We start from the raw sequence: 15,644 nt of genomic DNA, 5'->3' as shown, positions 1-15,644 counted from the left end.
TTCTCTTGTGGCTGGTAGTATCCCCCCTTGTTTCTATTTTTGTTTGGGCACGCTGCCTCAGTATAGGTCTAGCATGCTTTTTCTTTTGTTTTTTAGTGTAAAACAAAGGGGGGCTGTACGTGGTTCTCTTCTCTGCGACCCCACTACACTGGTATTAAGGAGACATGTTTTTGTTCTCGCTCCGGGTTTTTAAATAGTGGGGGTCTCCTAGGTGTCGTCTTAGTAAGGCCATGTGCGGACGGGGCCCTAGTCTTCCCTATGTATACAGGAACCTGCTGTTCCGATTAGCCACCACTCCCCTTTTTTGAGTTAGTAGTTAATTCCGTACGCTGCGCTGAGATCTAAACGCTGAGATCTAAACATTTTAGCAGATGTGCTCATGTCATGGTCTCCCTTTATGACCGGTGTTGTACTCAATTTAAGTACATCCTGTATTCTGTGACCATAACAATGAGATCAAGTACAGACAATAGAGCAGTTTGTGCACTTGTTTAATTACAGGAATGACCAACTGTGGGGCATTTTTTTGGCTTGTTGTGGACCTCTGTTCATGTGACCTATCATGAGTGGGTACTGTGCCTCAATAGTGTTGAATGTTATACCCAAATTACTCACCTTGTTAACTGCCCAGGTAACAATTGTCATTTGGCCATTAGATTTTCATCAATACTCATTGCAAGAATTTCAGTTTGTGTGTAACTGATTCAATCTCGTTCACTGAGGACTGGAGTCTAGTAGTGGGGTACCTCATGGAAGTTTCAGTTGATCGAGGCCTTAACTGCGGAGTTTCCATTATCCTAGAACAAGTTAAGGTGCCCCTCAACAGAACTTTAGTTTTCCCCAAATACCCCTCCATGAGGTTGCTGGTTCTGTCGTAAAGATTAGTCTGTCAATTCTAACCTGGAGCCAGTTACAGGTGTCTGGTTAGTTCCTTCCAAAGTCACAGAAGCTGTTTGTTATTCCTACTTGATGTCGATATTGCATTTATTATCTTCCTTCCATCCTTTTGTAAAGCGCTCTGATATCCTTCGGGATCTTGTTTGCGCTATATAAAACTTTATAAATAAATAAATGTATTCACCCAGGATGGAGGCAGGGTAGGAGAATGAATCGGTTCAAGGTTCTGGAGAGGTGTCGGGCAGTCTCCCGCTCGGATCTACTGATTAAGTTTGCTTTCTTTACAGCACTCCCATCACCCCTCTTGTCCCAAATAGGCCTGCTGTACTGGAGGTCTCAATATCGAGTGTTCGGAGGCCTCTCTACTAGGCCTCCAGGTTCACCAGTACTCTGTGACATTCTTACTGAGCCCCGGTAGTGGCCCTGGCCTCTCTGCCGTCCATTCCCGAGTCCCCTCCAAACTGAAGTAGAGACACATGTGTTGGCTGGAGGATTGTGGATCTTGGTCTCTGGCTCTTCACGGGGTGATTGGACGCTCCGGGCAGGGCAGTGCTTGTGGATGATGCACTCCAGGAACCAGGAGGTATTCCAATTCTCTGTTACGCTACCGACTCTCACCAGACCACTCTTTCTCAGGGCCTCGCTCTTGGCCCTGACCTCCCTCGTCGAACACTGCAGGCAGCCCGGGCTGGGACCATGCACCACGTTTTCCACACCGGTTTAGGGACGATTGCTTACCTTGCGCCAGGTCGCTGCTTAGTGCCGGCGTTTCCAGCGAGGTGTAGAGGCTAAGGCAGGAGGAATATTCCTGGGAACTCAGGGTTCAATTATTCTTTTCGACGCATCGGCCCGAACTGTCGTACGTCTGCCTAGGCCCCTCTGTCGCATCTCTAGAGGCTCGTTCCAATGCCACTACTAGACAGAGCACAGCCATCTCATCGGTGTCCGCAAGGCAGTGCCAGGGATAGTCTGCTTTGCAAGACGGGCCAATTACAGTCTCACTGCTTGCTGGAACAGGATTTCAGTTAGGCCGAGAAGGAGTTCAGAGCTCACATGTCTGCCATGCTCGCAGTCTTGGCTAATCCTCCTAAGTTCTTGAGTGTTTAGTAACGTTTTCCACCCGTTAAGCACATAAAAAAAAGCTAAATTTGTAAAAGAAGAAGTAATGGTGCCCAAAGCTCTGTTTCAATGATGCTGGCTGCCACATTCCTTCGATGCATAGTGTTAAGTTCAGCTCAGACAATGCTAAATATGAGCTGGTGGTTGCTGGTAATAGTACCCAGCACTTATGCCAATGCCTACTATTGATTTGCCAACACTAATCCAAAGAACCCCTTTTTACCTAAATTGACCCCACAATTGCTTTATTAATCTTCTTCCATTCTCAAATTTGCTTGAAAATGAACCATTTGTCCACGCTTTCCAAAGTTTTCTCTGGGGAGAACCCTCCAGAACCTCTCTTATGTAACCCAGGCTTGCTCGCTACAGTGCACTCCGCCGCAACTTTTACGACTCACCACTTTCAAATGTCACCAGCCACCACTGCTGGTGGGGACCATCAGCACTCATATATGGGCACTTATTTTTGTGGAACAGCCTTTATTTTTCGACATCAGATAATTACTGAGAGCAAGGAAGAGAAAAAAACATCGGGAAAGAGAAAGACTGAAAACCTGCCACTAAGGGAGCAGCAGGAACCTGAAAGAGTGAGATAAAGGGGCAGGGAGTGTCTGGTACTGGATTAAACAACCCATGGGTTAGTTTAAGACTAGCAGCTTGGGCATTTGGCACACCAATGTTTAATTGCACCAACAGCAGGCTTTTGGCACCAGCACTGTTTCCTTTACAAATTAAGAACCGAATACTCAGGCCTATTTAATCCACTACCTACTGCTGCCCTTCTATCTCACTCTTGATGGTCCCTGCTTTCTCCCTTTGTGCCCATTATTTCTTTTTTTCTCTCCTTCTTTCCTGCTTTTCACCTCTCTTGCTTGTGGTCAATATCTGAGGAGGAAAAATAAGTGCTGGTCCACAAAAACGAGTGCCGGGGGCCACACCGGCAAACATAGGCTCAAATGATGCACTGGTTTCATGAATTTATGAGACTGAAGAACAAGTTACTTAACGCTTTTTCTGGTGGATACAGTATCTGCCTGTGGATTCCTCACCTTTTGAATATCCCCTGCGCCAGCATTCCGTGGAAACTTTACCCTAGCTCTCCACGCCGACGAGGTTGTCACAATACTATGGCTCCGCTCGTGACTCCGTATGACGTAACTGGAGCCATAAGAGAGCCTCGTCGGTGTGATGACGTCAGTTCCACCCATTTTTTCCGTGCCTCCGAGGCGAACAGGTGGACCCACAACAGATTGAAAGTATACACAGTACACAAAATTCATACCAATACACATAGTGTAAAATAAAGCGGAAAGCCATAGAATAAAAGCATTTCTTATAAATACACAAAGATAGATAGAATAGACAATGCAAAACAAACATGCTAAACAAAGCCACCTTTAAGGTATACAAGGGTGGATATCTGGGAGGAGGGTGGGTCAGTGAGGAATTCACAGGTAGATACTGTATCCACCAGATAAAGCGTTACCCAAGGTAAGTAACTTGCTCTTCTGATGGATACATCTGCCTGTGGATTCCTCACCTTTTGAATAGAATCCCACAGCAGTCCCACTCCCGGAGGAGGGTGTCCACCCTTCTATAATAAAGAATCCTGGAGGATAGAGCGCGCAAAGTGGCCCTCCCTCCTCATTTCGGAGTCTGATCGCGAATGTAAGAAAGGAAAGCCTTCAGTGCCAAACGTATCGCCTGCAATTCTAGAAGGTTGATGTGAAGCAACCTTTCCTCTGGAGAACAAAGACCTTTGACCTCCAGATCCCCCAAATGAGCACACCGCCCTAAAGTGGAAGCGTCCGTGATCACTGTGGCCACCAGTGAAGGAGGCTGAAAGGGCTTTCCTTGAGACAGGTTGGCCTGCACCCTCCACCAAATCAGCTCCACTGCAGTGTGTCAAGGAGATTCAAGCTGACTCCCTGACACCTCCATTGTGTTGATACCACTGCCTACGGAGGCACCACTGGAGTGCCCTCATTTGCCAGCGTGCATGGTTGACCAACAGAATGCAGGAAGTGAACAGACCGAGCAGGCGAAGGACCTTCAGGACTGGAACAACCGCTCCATCGTGAAACAAAGGAATCATCTCCTGAATGTCAAGAATCCTTTGTGAAGGTGGAAAAGCTCGACACAAAGTAGTATCCAGTACCGCCCCTATGAACAGGTTGCACTGAGAAGGCACCAGGTGAGATTTGGGCACATTTATTGAAAAACCCAAGTTGAACAACAGTTGACTGTCACTTGCAGATGATGAAGCACCATCTCCGGTGACTCTGCCTTGAGCAGCCAGTTATCCAGGTAAGGGAAAACCGGGAGCCCTGACCTCCTGAGATGCCACTACTGCCATCACCTTCGTGAAGACTCGAGGTGCAGTAGTAAGACCAAATAGTTGGACTGCAAACTGGTAGTGCTGCGACCCTACAGTACAACAGAGATGCTTCCTGTGCGACTTCAGAATGGGGATGTGAAAGTACGCATCCTGCAAATCGATAGACACCATCCTGTTCTCTTGCTGCAGCACCAGAAGAACCTGAGCAAGGGTCAGCATCTTGATTTTCTCCTGTTTGGGGTAAAAATTCAAGACACTGAGGTCGAGGATCGGATGTAACCTGCCATCCTTTTTGGGGATTAGGAAATACAGAGAGTAGCATCCCTGACCCCTTTCCTGCTCTGGAACCACCTCTATCACACCTTTTTGTAACAAAGTAAGGACCTCCTTCTGAAGAAGAAGTAAATGGTACTCCGAACAGAAACCTTGGCAAGGAGAGTAAAGAGGAAATTCCCGAAAGGGAAGGGCGTACTCATTCTCTACAAGGTTTAAAACCCAAAGGTCTGACGTGACCAATATCCAAACCTGTAGAAAGTGAGACAACCGACCCCCTACAGAACCCACATGTTCCAGGATGGGGGATCTAGGGCTGTTTCCTGTGTTACCTGAGCGAGCAGGGGAGGTAGAAGAGGAGGAGGAGAGATTATGGACTGACCCATGTTGGCGACCCCTCCTTCTTCCTCTATAGGAATTATAAAGAGGATTTTGCTGCTCTTGTTGCTGAGGTTGTCGCAAGCTACGAAAGGAAGGCCTTCCAAACCCTTGATAGTTCTTATATCCAAACCCCCTTGAATGCGTTTGTAACCCTAAGGATTTTGCCGTGACTTTGCTATCTTTGAACCTCTGAAGAGCAGAATCAGCCTTCTTCCCGAAAAGTTTTGAACCATCAATGGGCAAATCAAGAAGGTTAGCCTGTACATCTGGGGAAAAACCAGAGGATCTAAGCTAAACCTGTCTCCTGGTAACTATGGAGGAGCTCATAACCCTTACCACTGAATCAGCTGTATCCAGGCCAGACTGTAAAACCTGTCAAGCAGCAGCCTGAGCATCTAATAGAACCTCCATAAAATTTCCCAGCTCTTCATCAGGCAACTTGGGCACCAATTGCTTAGCCGAATACATCAATGCATGTATGTAACATCCCAACAAACAAGTATCATTGGTTGATTTTAGTGCCATGAAGAGGAAGAAAAGAACTTCTTAGTCGATTGCTCCAACTTTTTAGAGTCCTTGTCAGCAGGAGCCTGAGGAAAAGCGCCTTAAGATTTTTTTAAACAGGATGCCTGTACCACCAAACTTTCCAGAGACGGATGTGTAGAAAGAAATGGAGGGTCTCCTGGAGCAACGTATATCTCTTTGCCACAGATTTAGATACAGCAGGAGAAGAGAGCGGTTTACACCACACTTCCAGGATAGGCTCAGTTAAAGCCTCATTAAAAGGCAACAATGGCTCAACTATCGAAGATGGCAAATGCAAAACTTCCATGAGCAAATTTGGCTTGTATTCTGTTGTAGGCAGCTGCAAGTCCAAAAGCTCTGCAGCCTTTCTGATAATGGTATGATATGGAGCTACCTCTTGAAGTGGAGCAGCCCTTGAAGAAGAAAGCTCCCACTCTGGGGAGGTGTCCAGGCCACTTGCCTCCTGAATCCCTCTGTAATCATCAACAGACTCCTCTATCTCACCCTCTTCAACCTCCTCTCTCTGATACGGTTCCTCTCCAACAGTCTCTGCACCTCTCTCCTCAAGCGGAACCTCGGTTGCAGCGTCCGCGGCACCACACGCGGGGCCAACAACTCTGGAGCCAGCGTCGAAGGAGGATCCAAAGGTGGAATCGGTGCAGTACGAGGCAGAGAGGAAGGCCCACCAGATGGTGCCGGGGACTCCATATACAGCGTCGAAAATCTCGGAGCCGAAAACTGCCATGACGGCGAAGTTGGCACGAAGGGTACCTGGGCATAATGCTGAGGCACGCCCACATTGAAGGCCAGCGGACCCACAGGACCTGAAGGTGCTCCGGAGGGGAAGGCTGCCTTGGCAAACACATCATACATTACATTTTAAAAAATGCGTAGTATCTTAACCTGGAGTAGGTAATTGAGGATACAGAGCCGAGTCAGCATCCACACAAGGAGCATCTGACTTCAGAACAGCAGTATCCACTGGCGGAGCCTCAATTTCAGTCTGGTGTACAGGAGAAGGATCATCCTGAACTGGCAAGCCCTCCGACTCAGGAGAGCCCCTCGGTGTCGACGACCACACCGGAGTACCTTTTGGAGAAGGAGATTTTTCCGGAGTCACCTGAGGAGATGGCAAAGGAGACACAAAGCCTTTTTAACGACTTTGAGGAGCCGGAGAAGGTGATCTCAAAGTCTTTTCCTACGACGAACAGCACCGAGAGCCATGCCTCCTCTACTTCTTGTGCTTCCTTGACTTCGAAGCATGCGAAGTCGACGACCTCTACTTCGATTTGGATCTTTTTCACCCTCTCTTCTCCTTCCTTGCTTTTGCCATAAAAAGCTTGGCCTCCCGTTCTTTCAGAGTCTTTGGGTTCATTTTACGACAGCAGGAACAGCCCTCCACGTCGTGGTCTGACGACAGACGCCACAAACAGTCCTCATGGGGGTCAGTGATGGACATATGACCCCCACACTCTCTACAGGGCTTAAATCCTGACTTCCTCAAAGTCGCCATTGCAAAGCAACAGTTAAAACCGGAGAAACAACAAAGTAACTCGACACAGTATTGAGAGTCCCAGAAAACTGTTACTCGTCGACGGCACAGAAAAAAGGGAACTGACGTCATCACGCCGACGAGGCTCTCTTATGGCTCCAGTGATGTCATACGGAGTCGCTAGTGGAGCCATAGTATTGTGACAACCTCGTCGTCGTGGGGAACTAGAAAAAGTTTCCGCGGAATGCTGGTGCAGGGGATATTCAAAAGGTGAGGAATCCACAGGCAGATGTATCCATCAGAAATTCCCCACAGGAGTATTTAGAGTGCAGAAGGAGTATGCATGGACAACCACAATTTACATACACTCCCATACACAGTATTTATTTTTTATTGACTCCCCAAAATGATTAAGGAGTAAATACCGAAAGGTTCATAAGCCTAATTCTAAAATGCTTAGATTTAAGACCTCGTCGTATCTCAATTGTTTCTATCAAAGCTTTTTATTTGGGTAATACTTACTTCATCTAACATGATATTTGTCTGTGATTTCTTTTGCATATGTCTGTTACTGGTGACCTCGAACATGGTCCAAGAAGGCCCGGGAACAGCTGAAGGTCTATTAAAATAAATTAAATTAGAGACATTCAGCAGTTTGCTTTCATTGAATGTGTATATCCTGACTAACAAAACAAATAGAAAGTAAAATGAAAAAAAAATACCTTGCAGTATAAACATCAATTTGGATGGATTCATTTTGACATCTGTTCTGTACTTACATCGTGGTAGTCAATGAATCTTTGACAATCATTAAAATACAAGTTGTTCTGAACAAAAAACTAACAGTGAATAAATAAATGAATGAATAATCACCCATTAAGGGTTTCTGGGCTACAGTAGCTACACTATGGTATGATGTTATATCAGTCTTCAGATTCTTCTTTTGGGGTAATAATTATCTTTTGGTCTTCTGAAAGTGGACCAGCATTCATGCAGTTTATATAGCCTATCAAGAAAAATATAGGGTAACATATTCCTCACTGAAATGCTCAGTGGATAACATAGATGAATGTTATCCAAGTGAACATATAATAAGAATGGTTATGGTAGAGGAAGTGGGATGAAAGTGCAGTGGTACATTCATTAGCAAAGATGAAATCGCTTTTACACCATTTAATGTTGAGTATTTTCACAATTTGAGCAAGTGTAGAAGCCAAGTTTGATCCCAGGTTTTCACGGTCCAGACTGAGCAATTCTATTCAGCCACTAGATGGGCATGCCTCGCTCCATCCCTGACGTCTACTTTCAGAGGAGCAACGTTGTTTCTTATGAAAATCATTAAAAAAACTTGTAAAAATGAATGAAAATCTTAAGTGTCTGATTAATAAAAAGCATTTCATTCTACTAATTACATATTGTATTAGGGCATTCTTATAATTATATTTCATGATCAGATAGAACTAAAATACTGTAATTCTGTGAGCAAATAGATGTTCAATGAGGTGCTTCCATGCATACAGATCATTACAACTCTCCACATCAGTTAGTGGAATTTATGGGTCCAGATCAATAGAGTGCCTCTGTGCTTACTTCTCCAAACTTAACAGCACTTGTTAAAGTCACATTTCATAAGTCAGATAGAATATAAACACTGTAGCTCAATAAAAACGACAAGGAATAAGTGTTTCCATGGAAAAAGGAATCAATAAAACATTCTCCATGCTTACATCTCAATGAAGTAGAAGATAGGTAAAATCACATTTCATGAGGCAAATAGCAAAATAATATACACTGTAGATCAATGGACAGGTGATAGTTCAATAAAGTGTTTCCGTGCATATGAGTCATTCTTGCATTCAACATCAGTTTAGTGGGGATTGAAAAAATGTCACTGAACATGTCAAAAATCTAATCCAACGTGGTTTATTACATGTTTTTTACCACTGTCAATCAATAAACAGATAGATAATTGTGCACACAAGTCATTACTACTTTGAATATCTATCCATGATAATTTTGAGTCCAATGCAACATTTTATCTGCTATGAGAATAAAGTTAACAAATTGCTTTGTAAGGTGGATTGATTTCCCAGGGAGACAGAATATAATAGCTTGACAACACTTCTCATCTCATGTTTGTTGAAGGCAAATTTAAAAAATGCTTGCCACTCATGTCCTAGTCGGGGACAAATACATACAATTTGTAGTAGCATTTCATTGGGGAGACCACATAATCTACAACTGTATGTTGTCCACTTTTGTATCCATCGTAAAGTTCTGTCCTTTGTTGGGTATCGGCCAAATCTTAGCCTAAGAAATGAATCAGTTTATGAATGTTTGTGAGTAAGAGAGTAAGTATGGTTGGGGCTCTATTTTATCGAACAAATTGATGACCGATCAGGCATGCTTTTTTACTGCGATGGCCTCCTTATCCAATTGTAAGGATAAGAAATGTGTTGATTATATTAATAAATGTTTGAAAGCTGTTTTATTTCCATACAAATGACCAAAAGGCTGGAAGCTAAAAAGTATGTAAGCACTCAGTTAGGTAAGATCTCCAAACACGTGCATAATCATATTTTATTATAAGTTCTTACCATCACAGATTTGCAAGAGTGCCAGGGTCAGATAAAAATAACAAATATAAGCATTTAAAAAATGCTGATTGGCTCACTAGAGTTTGGCTGGCCAGACCGAACTCCAGTCGGACATTAGCATGTCCAGTGTTTTTCAGAGTCTTAAAAATAAACTTAAAAACTTTAATTTGTAAATTTTGAAGGATTTTGGTGTCTTTACCTTGGAAAATTACTGGCCCGTAGGCTAGAGAGGGGATCAACTTTGCCTTCATTACTTTAGCTAAGTGCTCATAACTAGTACATACAAGCTTATCTCGCAGTGTTCTAAAAGCAAATGAAAGTGCTGTGGCTTTGGCCTTTAGATTACTTAAATTATGTTGAAAAGAGACTCTATCATCAAACGCAATTTCTAGATACTTATAAGATTTTGCTGATTCAATTGTTGACCCATTCATTTTCCATACTCTCATACCAGGTTTAAATAGTCCTATCAACATAATTATTATTATTTTTTTTAAATCTTTATTTTTCAGTTTTATTCATACAAAAAGCAATGATCACAGAGGTACATTGTTAAGGCGCTTTCTCATACAATTGTGATGTAATATATGTTACATGTAAGAACCTATGGCAACAGTAAAAATGAATAGGGACGCAGGTCGAGCTAGATTACCAAATAGCCTGCAGTGATATCACACCATCTGTCACAGTCCCACCTCCACACCTCAGGGCGTCCCCGCTGCTGTACCATTTCCCAACCCAAAACCCCACGCCGAACTGCATTGGCATACATGCATAGAAACATAGGAAAAACCGTGTCATGAAAAGGCAATTCGTAATATCTCTTCTAACCTACCCCTTCAGGAACAATGCGGTTTTCAACCTGCGTGTCAGATTCACTGCTTTTTTTGGTAATATACGCTCTGTACGGGCCCATATATCTATAGGTCGTGAGGAACAGGGCATGAGGGTCGCATACTCCTCGCAATTCACATTACAGTACGCTAAACTGCGAAGCCATGCCTGTTATGTAGGTGCTTTCTTCCTGCTCACATTAATGCCACCTCTCGCTTGGCCAACAGGAATCAGAGTGCTGCGAACCTTCTGACCTTCTTGGGGAAATTAACCATATAGCCCAACAGTGCAATTTCCGGTGTAGGGACCAGGGTCAAAGAAAGCATGTCTCCCAGTGTGGCGTGTATCTGTACCCAATAGTGTTGTAAGTTTGGGCAGGTCCAGGATAGGTGCGCAAAGTCTGCATATGGAGCAGAACATTTCTGGCACTGATGTGATCTAGAAGGGTCTATCTTGTGGGACCAAGTCGGGGTGTGGTACATCCTGCGGAGAAATTTAAAATGTAGCAATTTATGCCTACTCTTCAGGGACACCTCCCTTGTGACCTTGCAGCATTGCTACCATTGGTCATCAGTAATATGGCGGCCCAAATCCAGTTCCCATGCCGTGTGAATTCTAACATCAGAAAGGGGCGATCCATGATACATCGTTTATACATTTTGGAAATCAAATTCGTGCCAGTTGGACTTTCGATAATTAACGTTAGCAGAGAGGCAGGTTCGGGGGCAACAGGAAATGTGGGGAAGGCAGCCCGTAACATGGAATGCATACGTCACAAAACAAAGACATCCATAAAGGAGCAGTCTTGGAATTGCGTCTCCTCCATCACTGAGAATACATGGTTTTCGGGGAAGAGGTCACCTATCGTATGAATTTGAAATTTCGCCAATGTGCTTTGCACTAATTTTTCACCTGTGATGGGGAGCAATGGGGGATTTGGGAGTGGCAATGCCGGGGAATATAATAGGTCCAAGCCCAATAGTCAACGTAGCTTCTCCCATGCCCAACTAGTGGTGGATACTGTCTGAATGTCCCGCGGGTCCCTCGGGATCCCCTTAGGTAAAACTCTGGACAGTTTCTGCGGAAGTACCAGATCCGCCTATGGCTTCAAATAAGGGATTCGGGCGTCTGGGTGGTACCATGCATAGGAATAGCAGCACTGCGCTGTCAAATAGTATAAATACATATCCGAGACCCCAAACCCACCCCTCTCATATGGGAGAGTCAGAGTCTGCCAGTTCACCTGTGGTCTCTTGCCCCCCATACCAATCGCAAAAGAAGTTGCCGCAGCTGCAAAAAGAATGACTGGGTAAGAGGGATGGGAATGTTGTTAAAAAGATATACAAATCTCGGGAGGACTAACATTTTGATAATGGCCACTCTACCCGCCATCGACAAAGGTAGACGCAGCCACCTCTCAACTTGTGATTCCAACGAGCTAATCGCACGCCCATAGTTTAACCTGATGATGGTAGCCACATCTAAATGTACGTAAACCCCAAGATATTTGACCGCGTCATGGCACCATTCCAATGGAAAGTCGCATTCCCATGCAGCCGTGCTGTTTGTTAACGGAAAAATCATGGACTTGTGCCAGTTAATACTAAGCCCGGAGAACCTGCCAAATCGAAGAATTTCCCTGATAATAGGTTTGAGGTTAAGTTGGTGGTGCTGCACGTATAAAACTGTATCATCGGCTTACAATGACACCAAAAGAGGGCCTGTTCGAAACTGCAAATGCTTCTCTTGGAAATGCCACACCAAAGGGTTCATCGCTAAAATGAAAAGTAATGGGGACAAGGGACAGCCCTGACTTGTACCGCGGGACAGGCGAAAAGACTGGGAGATTGTACCATTGAGGCGTAGTCTAGCTGTGGGTTCCATGTATAGAAGGGCGGCAGTAGAGAAAAAACACTCAAGTATTCCCATACGGCACATCACCGAAAGAAAAAAAGGCCGTTAAAGGGAGTCAAATGCCTTCTCGGCGTCCAGAAGCACCGCAGCGGCCGGTGTATTGGGGTCTACCCTATGGAGTACTGTAAACAGGGTCCGCAAATTGAGCAAAGTGGACCTATTGGGGACGAAGCCAGATTGAGCTGGTGAAATAATATATTCCATCAATAAAGACAGCCGGATAGAAATTACTTTGGCCAATATTTTATAATCAAGATTTAGCAGGGACAAGGGCCGGTAGGAGCCACAGAGCGAAGGGTCCTTGCCAGGTTTGGGGAGAAGGATAATGACAGCCTCTCTAAAAGTGGGCGGAAGGATTCCAGCTTCAAGTGCCTCGGCATACACCTCTATCAACCGCGGAACCAATATATCCTTATATGCTTTGTAAAAATCCGCGGAGAACCCATCAAGGCCGGGCGCCGAGGAACCCCTTAGCGCATCAATCGCCTCCACTACACTTTCCTGGGATATGGGAATGGCAAGCAAATCCTGCATATGTCTTTCAAGGTAAACCAGAGCAATTTCCGCTAGATAATCTCCTTGCTCACGGAGGTCCCCAGTAATTCTAGAGACTTACAAGGATTTAAAGTGAGACAGGGAAGTGTTGCATGTTTACGGAGCATGTTTTCGGAGAGGAGTGCAACAACTGGTCATCCGGGCCTCTGATTTCAGTGATATAGGCTTTACTGTGCGGAGGGCAGAGCGTGGGTGCCAGAATCTTACCGGGCCGTTCGTTCTCATCATACCTCCTGGCTACATGCTGTTTACTGAGGTATAAAAGTTCCCGCTCTGCAGCCTCCCGAAACTCCACCATCAAAGCTAACCGTCGAGCCTCTCCGGCCTCTGTCACGCGTTCTAGCAATTCCAAATCTAGGGCTGCAATTTCTTTCTCAATACGGCTAAGGGTGGATCACAGATCTCTCAGGACCCCTGTATTCTTAGCTATACAAACCCCCCTGATATAAGCTTTAAAACCCTCCCAGAGTACTGCCTATGTATGCACCGACCATGTGTTAATCTCAGAAAAGTCATCAATGGCCTCCCTCACCTCCTCAAGAAACACCTGGTCCTAGAGTGCCTTCCCAGGAAAACGCCATTGTCGCTCATATTCCCCAGGTCTCGGGATGTTAAGTCGAAGTAGAACGGGAGAATGGTCCAAAAACAACTGTGGCATTTTATCTAACCCACTGAACCAACCAGCGACTCCCGGTGAGACCAACCAGTAGTCTATTCTAGTCCAGGTGTTGTAGAACCCAGAATAATGAGTGTAGGAAGTGAAGGACAAGTGATGCGTGTGTTCAACATCAACCAGTGAGAATTGCCTACAGATGTCTTGCAGGGCGAGACGTGAGCGGTGCTTAGTGTCAGGAGGGGAGAGGTACTTTCTCTAGTGGGGTCTAACAACAATTTAAAATCACCCCCCATTATTAGTAGGCAGGGATCCCGAGCCAGGAAGTGCACTTGCAACGGGTGGAAGAATTCAGGTGAGCAACATTGGGACCATATAGGCACACCAGAGCCACATTGTGCCCCATCAGAGAGCCGGTAACTATCAAAAGGCCGCCCTCCCCATCAGCTATAACCCTGCTCAGAGAGAAAGGAACCCTTTTATGAATAAATATGGACACACCTCTCGCATAACTGCTGTAATTGGAAAAATGCCTATGGGGCCTGCAGCCATAGGCGGCCCATCGGACTTGGACAAGTGCATCTCCTGCAGGCAAACTATGTCTAGCAATATAATTGAGTACCTGCCTTCTCCTCCGAGTATTGTTCAACCCTCTGACATTCGAGAACACCAGAGACAGCTCGGAAGGACAGGGCTGCCAGCCTAACTGTGCCATTCAATGAGTGTTACAACAAGCATGTGACCGTTCAATCTAACCCAACTCCATGTACCATTGATCTGTGCACCAATACCTGAAAAACCATGAATAAACAGCAAATGTCCTCCCCATTACCCACCACCCAGCTTCACCCTCTCTCTGGCGAGGCTGAATCCAACTCCACAAACCAATGGACAGTGCAATTTGAACAAACATTGCAATATAGGCGTTGCACATAAACACCGTGAACATAGCAACGCCACGCCGGCCGGGCAATACTGAATACTATAATGGCAATTGCCACTGGACCTCCACCCGTTCACGGGCGGCTCGAAGGGCAGTGTCTCTGTCTCTGAAATTCATCAGTCTAGCATTGATGGGTCTGGGAGGCTGCCTGGGTTTGGGGCGGGGACCCAACGACCTGTGGGCATGTTCCACCACAAAGCCCTGCTTGAAGGACTCTCTACCAAACAAATCCGATAGTAGTTGTTCCACAAAGACATTCATGAAGCCAGTTGTGGCCGTCTCTGGCACGCCAATAATGCGTACGTTGCTCCGTCGGCTACGGGCTTCTAAATCTCCATTCTTTATCGCCACTTACTTCAAAATCCTTTCCACCCTCTATAGCCATTTCTGCAACTGCGCCGCTCCGTCCTCCACATCTGAAACTCGAGCCTCCACGACATCTAGCCGACAGTCATGCACTTGAACCTTTGTGCCCATATCAGCCAGCCTCTTATCCAGCGCATTGAATCTGCTGTCCAGAGCCTTGAAGCCAGCCCTCATCTCTCTAAGCATTGCAGCAGTGAGCGAGGTGGGGTCGTCTACATCTTCATTGCCCTGTGCCCCCTCGGTCATGTCCATAGTGTCTCAGATGTATTATCTGTGACCTTTTCGAATGGCAGCATCTGCTGCTTGGTATCCTTCCGCCCCATGGCTCAACGAGTCGGTCTGTGCCCACAAGGACAGGCGCAAATCGGCAGAATCGTGCCCCCAAGATAGCGCATGGATGCGGGGGCACCCCCAGTCGGGATCACAGCAGTGCAGGTGTAGGTAAGTCTACGGCCTTCCGGGCCCAGCAACACGACTCGGACCCACGATGCAGAGGGCTGCACCCCCGAACCAAATCAGTCTGCACTGCAGACTAGGCCCCACAGCGGACAGATGCCTCTGCCCCAATTAGCCGGTGATATCTAGCCGCCCCTAGAAGGAGTCCAATCGTGTCACGTCGCCAGTCAGCCAACCACAGATGGAATCTTCCAGTGATAGCACACTGCTCACAGCGTGCTCGTAGCCGGCAGCCTAAAGAGCAGGAACAGCGGGTCCCCTGATTCAGCCAAGGTGTTAAAGTGCGGGGGTGTCCGGGCGCGTCTCTTTCAATCGCGTCATGCCCCGTTATAACCCAGCCT

General features: G+C 45.9%; 1 protein-coding gene across 7 annotated transcripts in view; it reads right to left on the bottom strand.

The window, feature by feature from the left end:
* The window catches only part of CC2D2B (coiled-coil and C2 domain containing 2B), a 1,917,855-nt gene that overhangs the window by 452,709 nt on the left and 1,449,502 nt on the right, over positions 1-15,644 (bottom strand). For all 7 annotated transcript variants that reach the window (XM_078643430.1, XM_078643434.1, XM_078643435.1 and 4 more), the window contains one exon: positions 7,548-7,644. In XM_078643430.1, coding sequence (XP_078499556.1) covers positions 7,548-7,644 — 97 coding nt within the window. The remainder of the gene's footprint in view (positions 1-7,547; positions 7,645-15,644) is intronic.

This window comes from Lissotriton helveticus, chromosome 5_1, assembly GCF_964261635.1.
Source record: "Lissotriton helveticus chromosome 5_1, aLisHel1.1, whole genome shotgun sequence".
Classification (NCBI taxonomy): Eukaryota; Metazoa; Chordata; class Amphibia; order Caudata; family Salamandridae; genus Lissotriton; species Lissotriton helveticus.
Note: the sequence above shows the minus strand (reverse complement) of the source record. Positions and strands in the feature narration are given on the sequence as shown.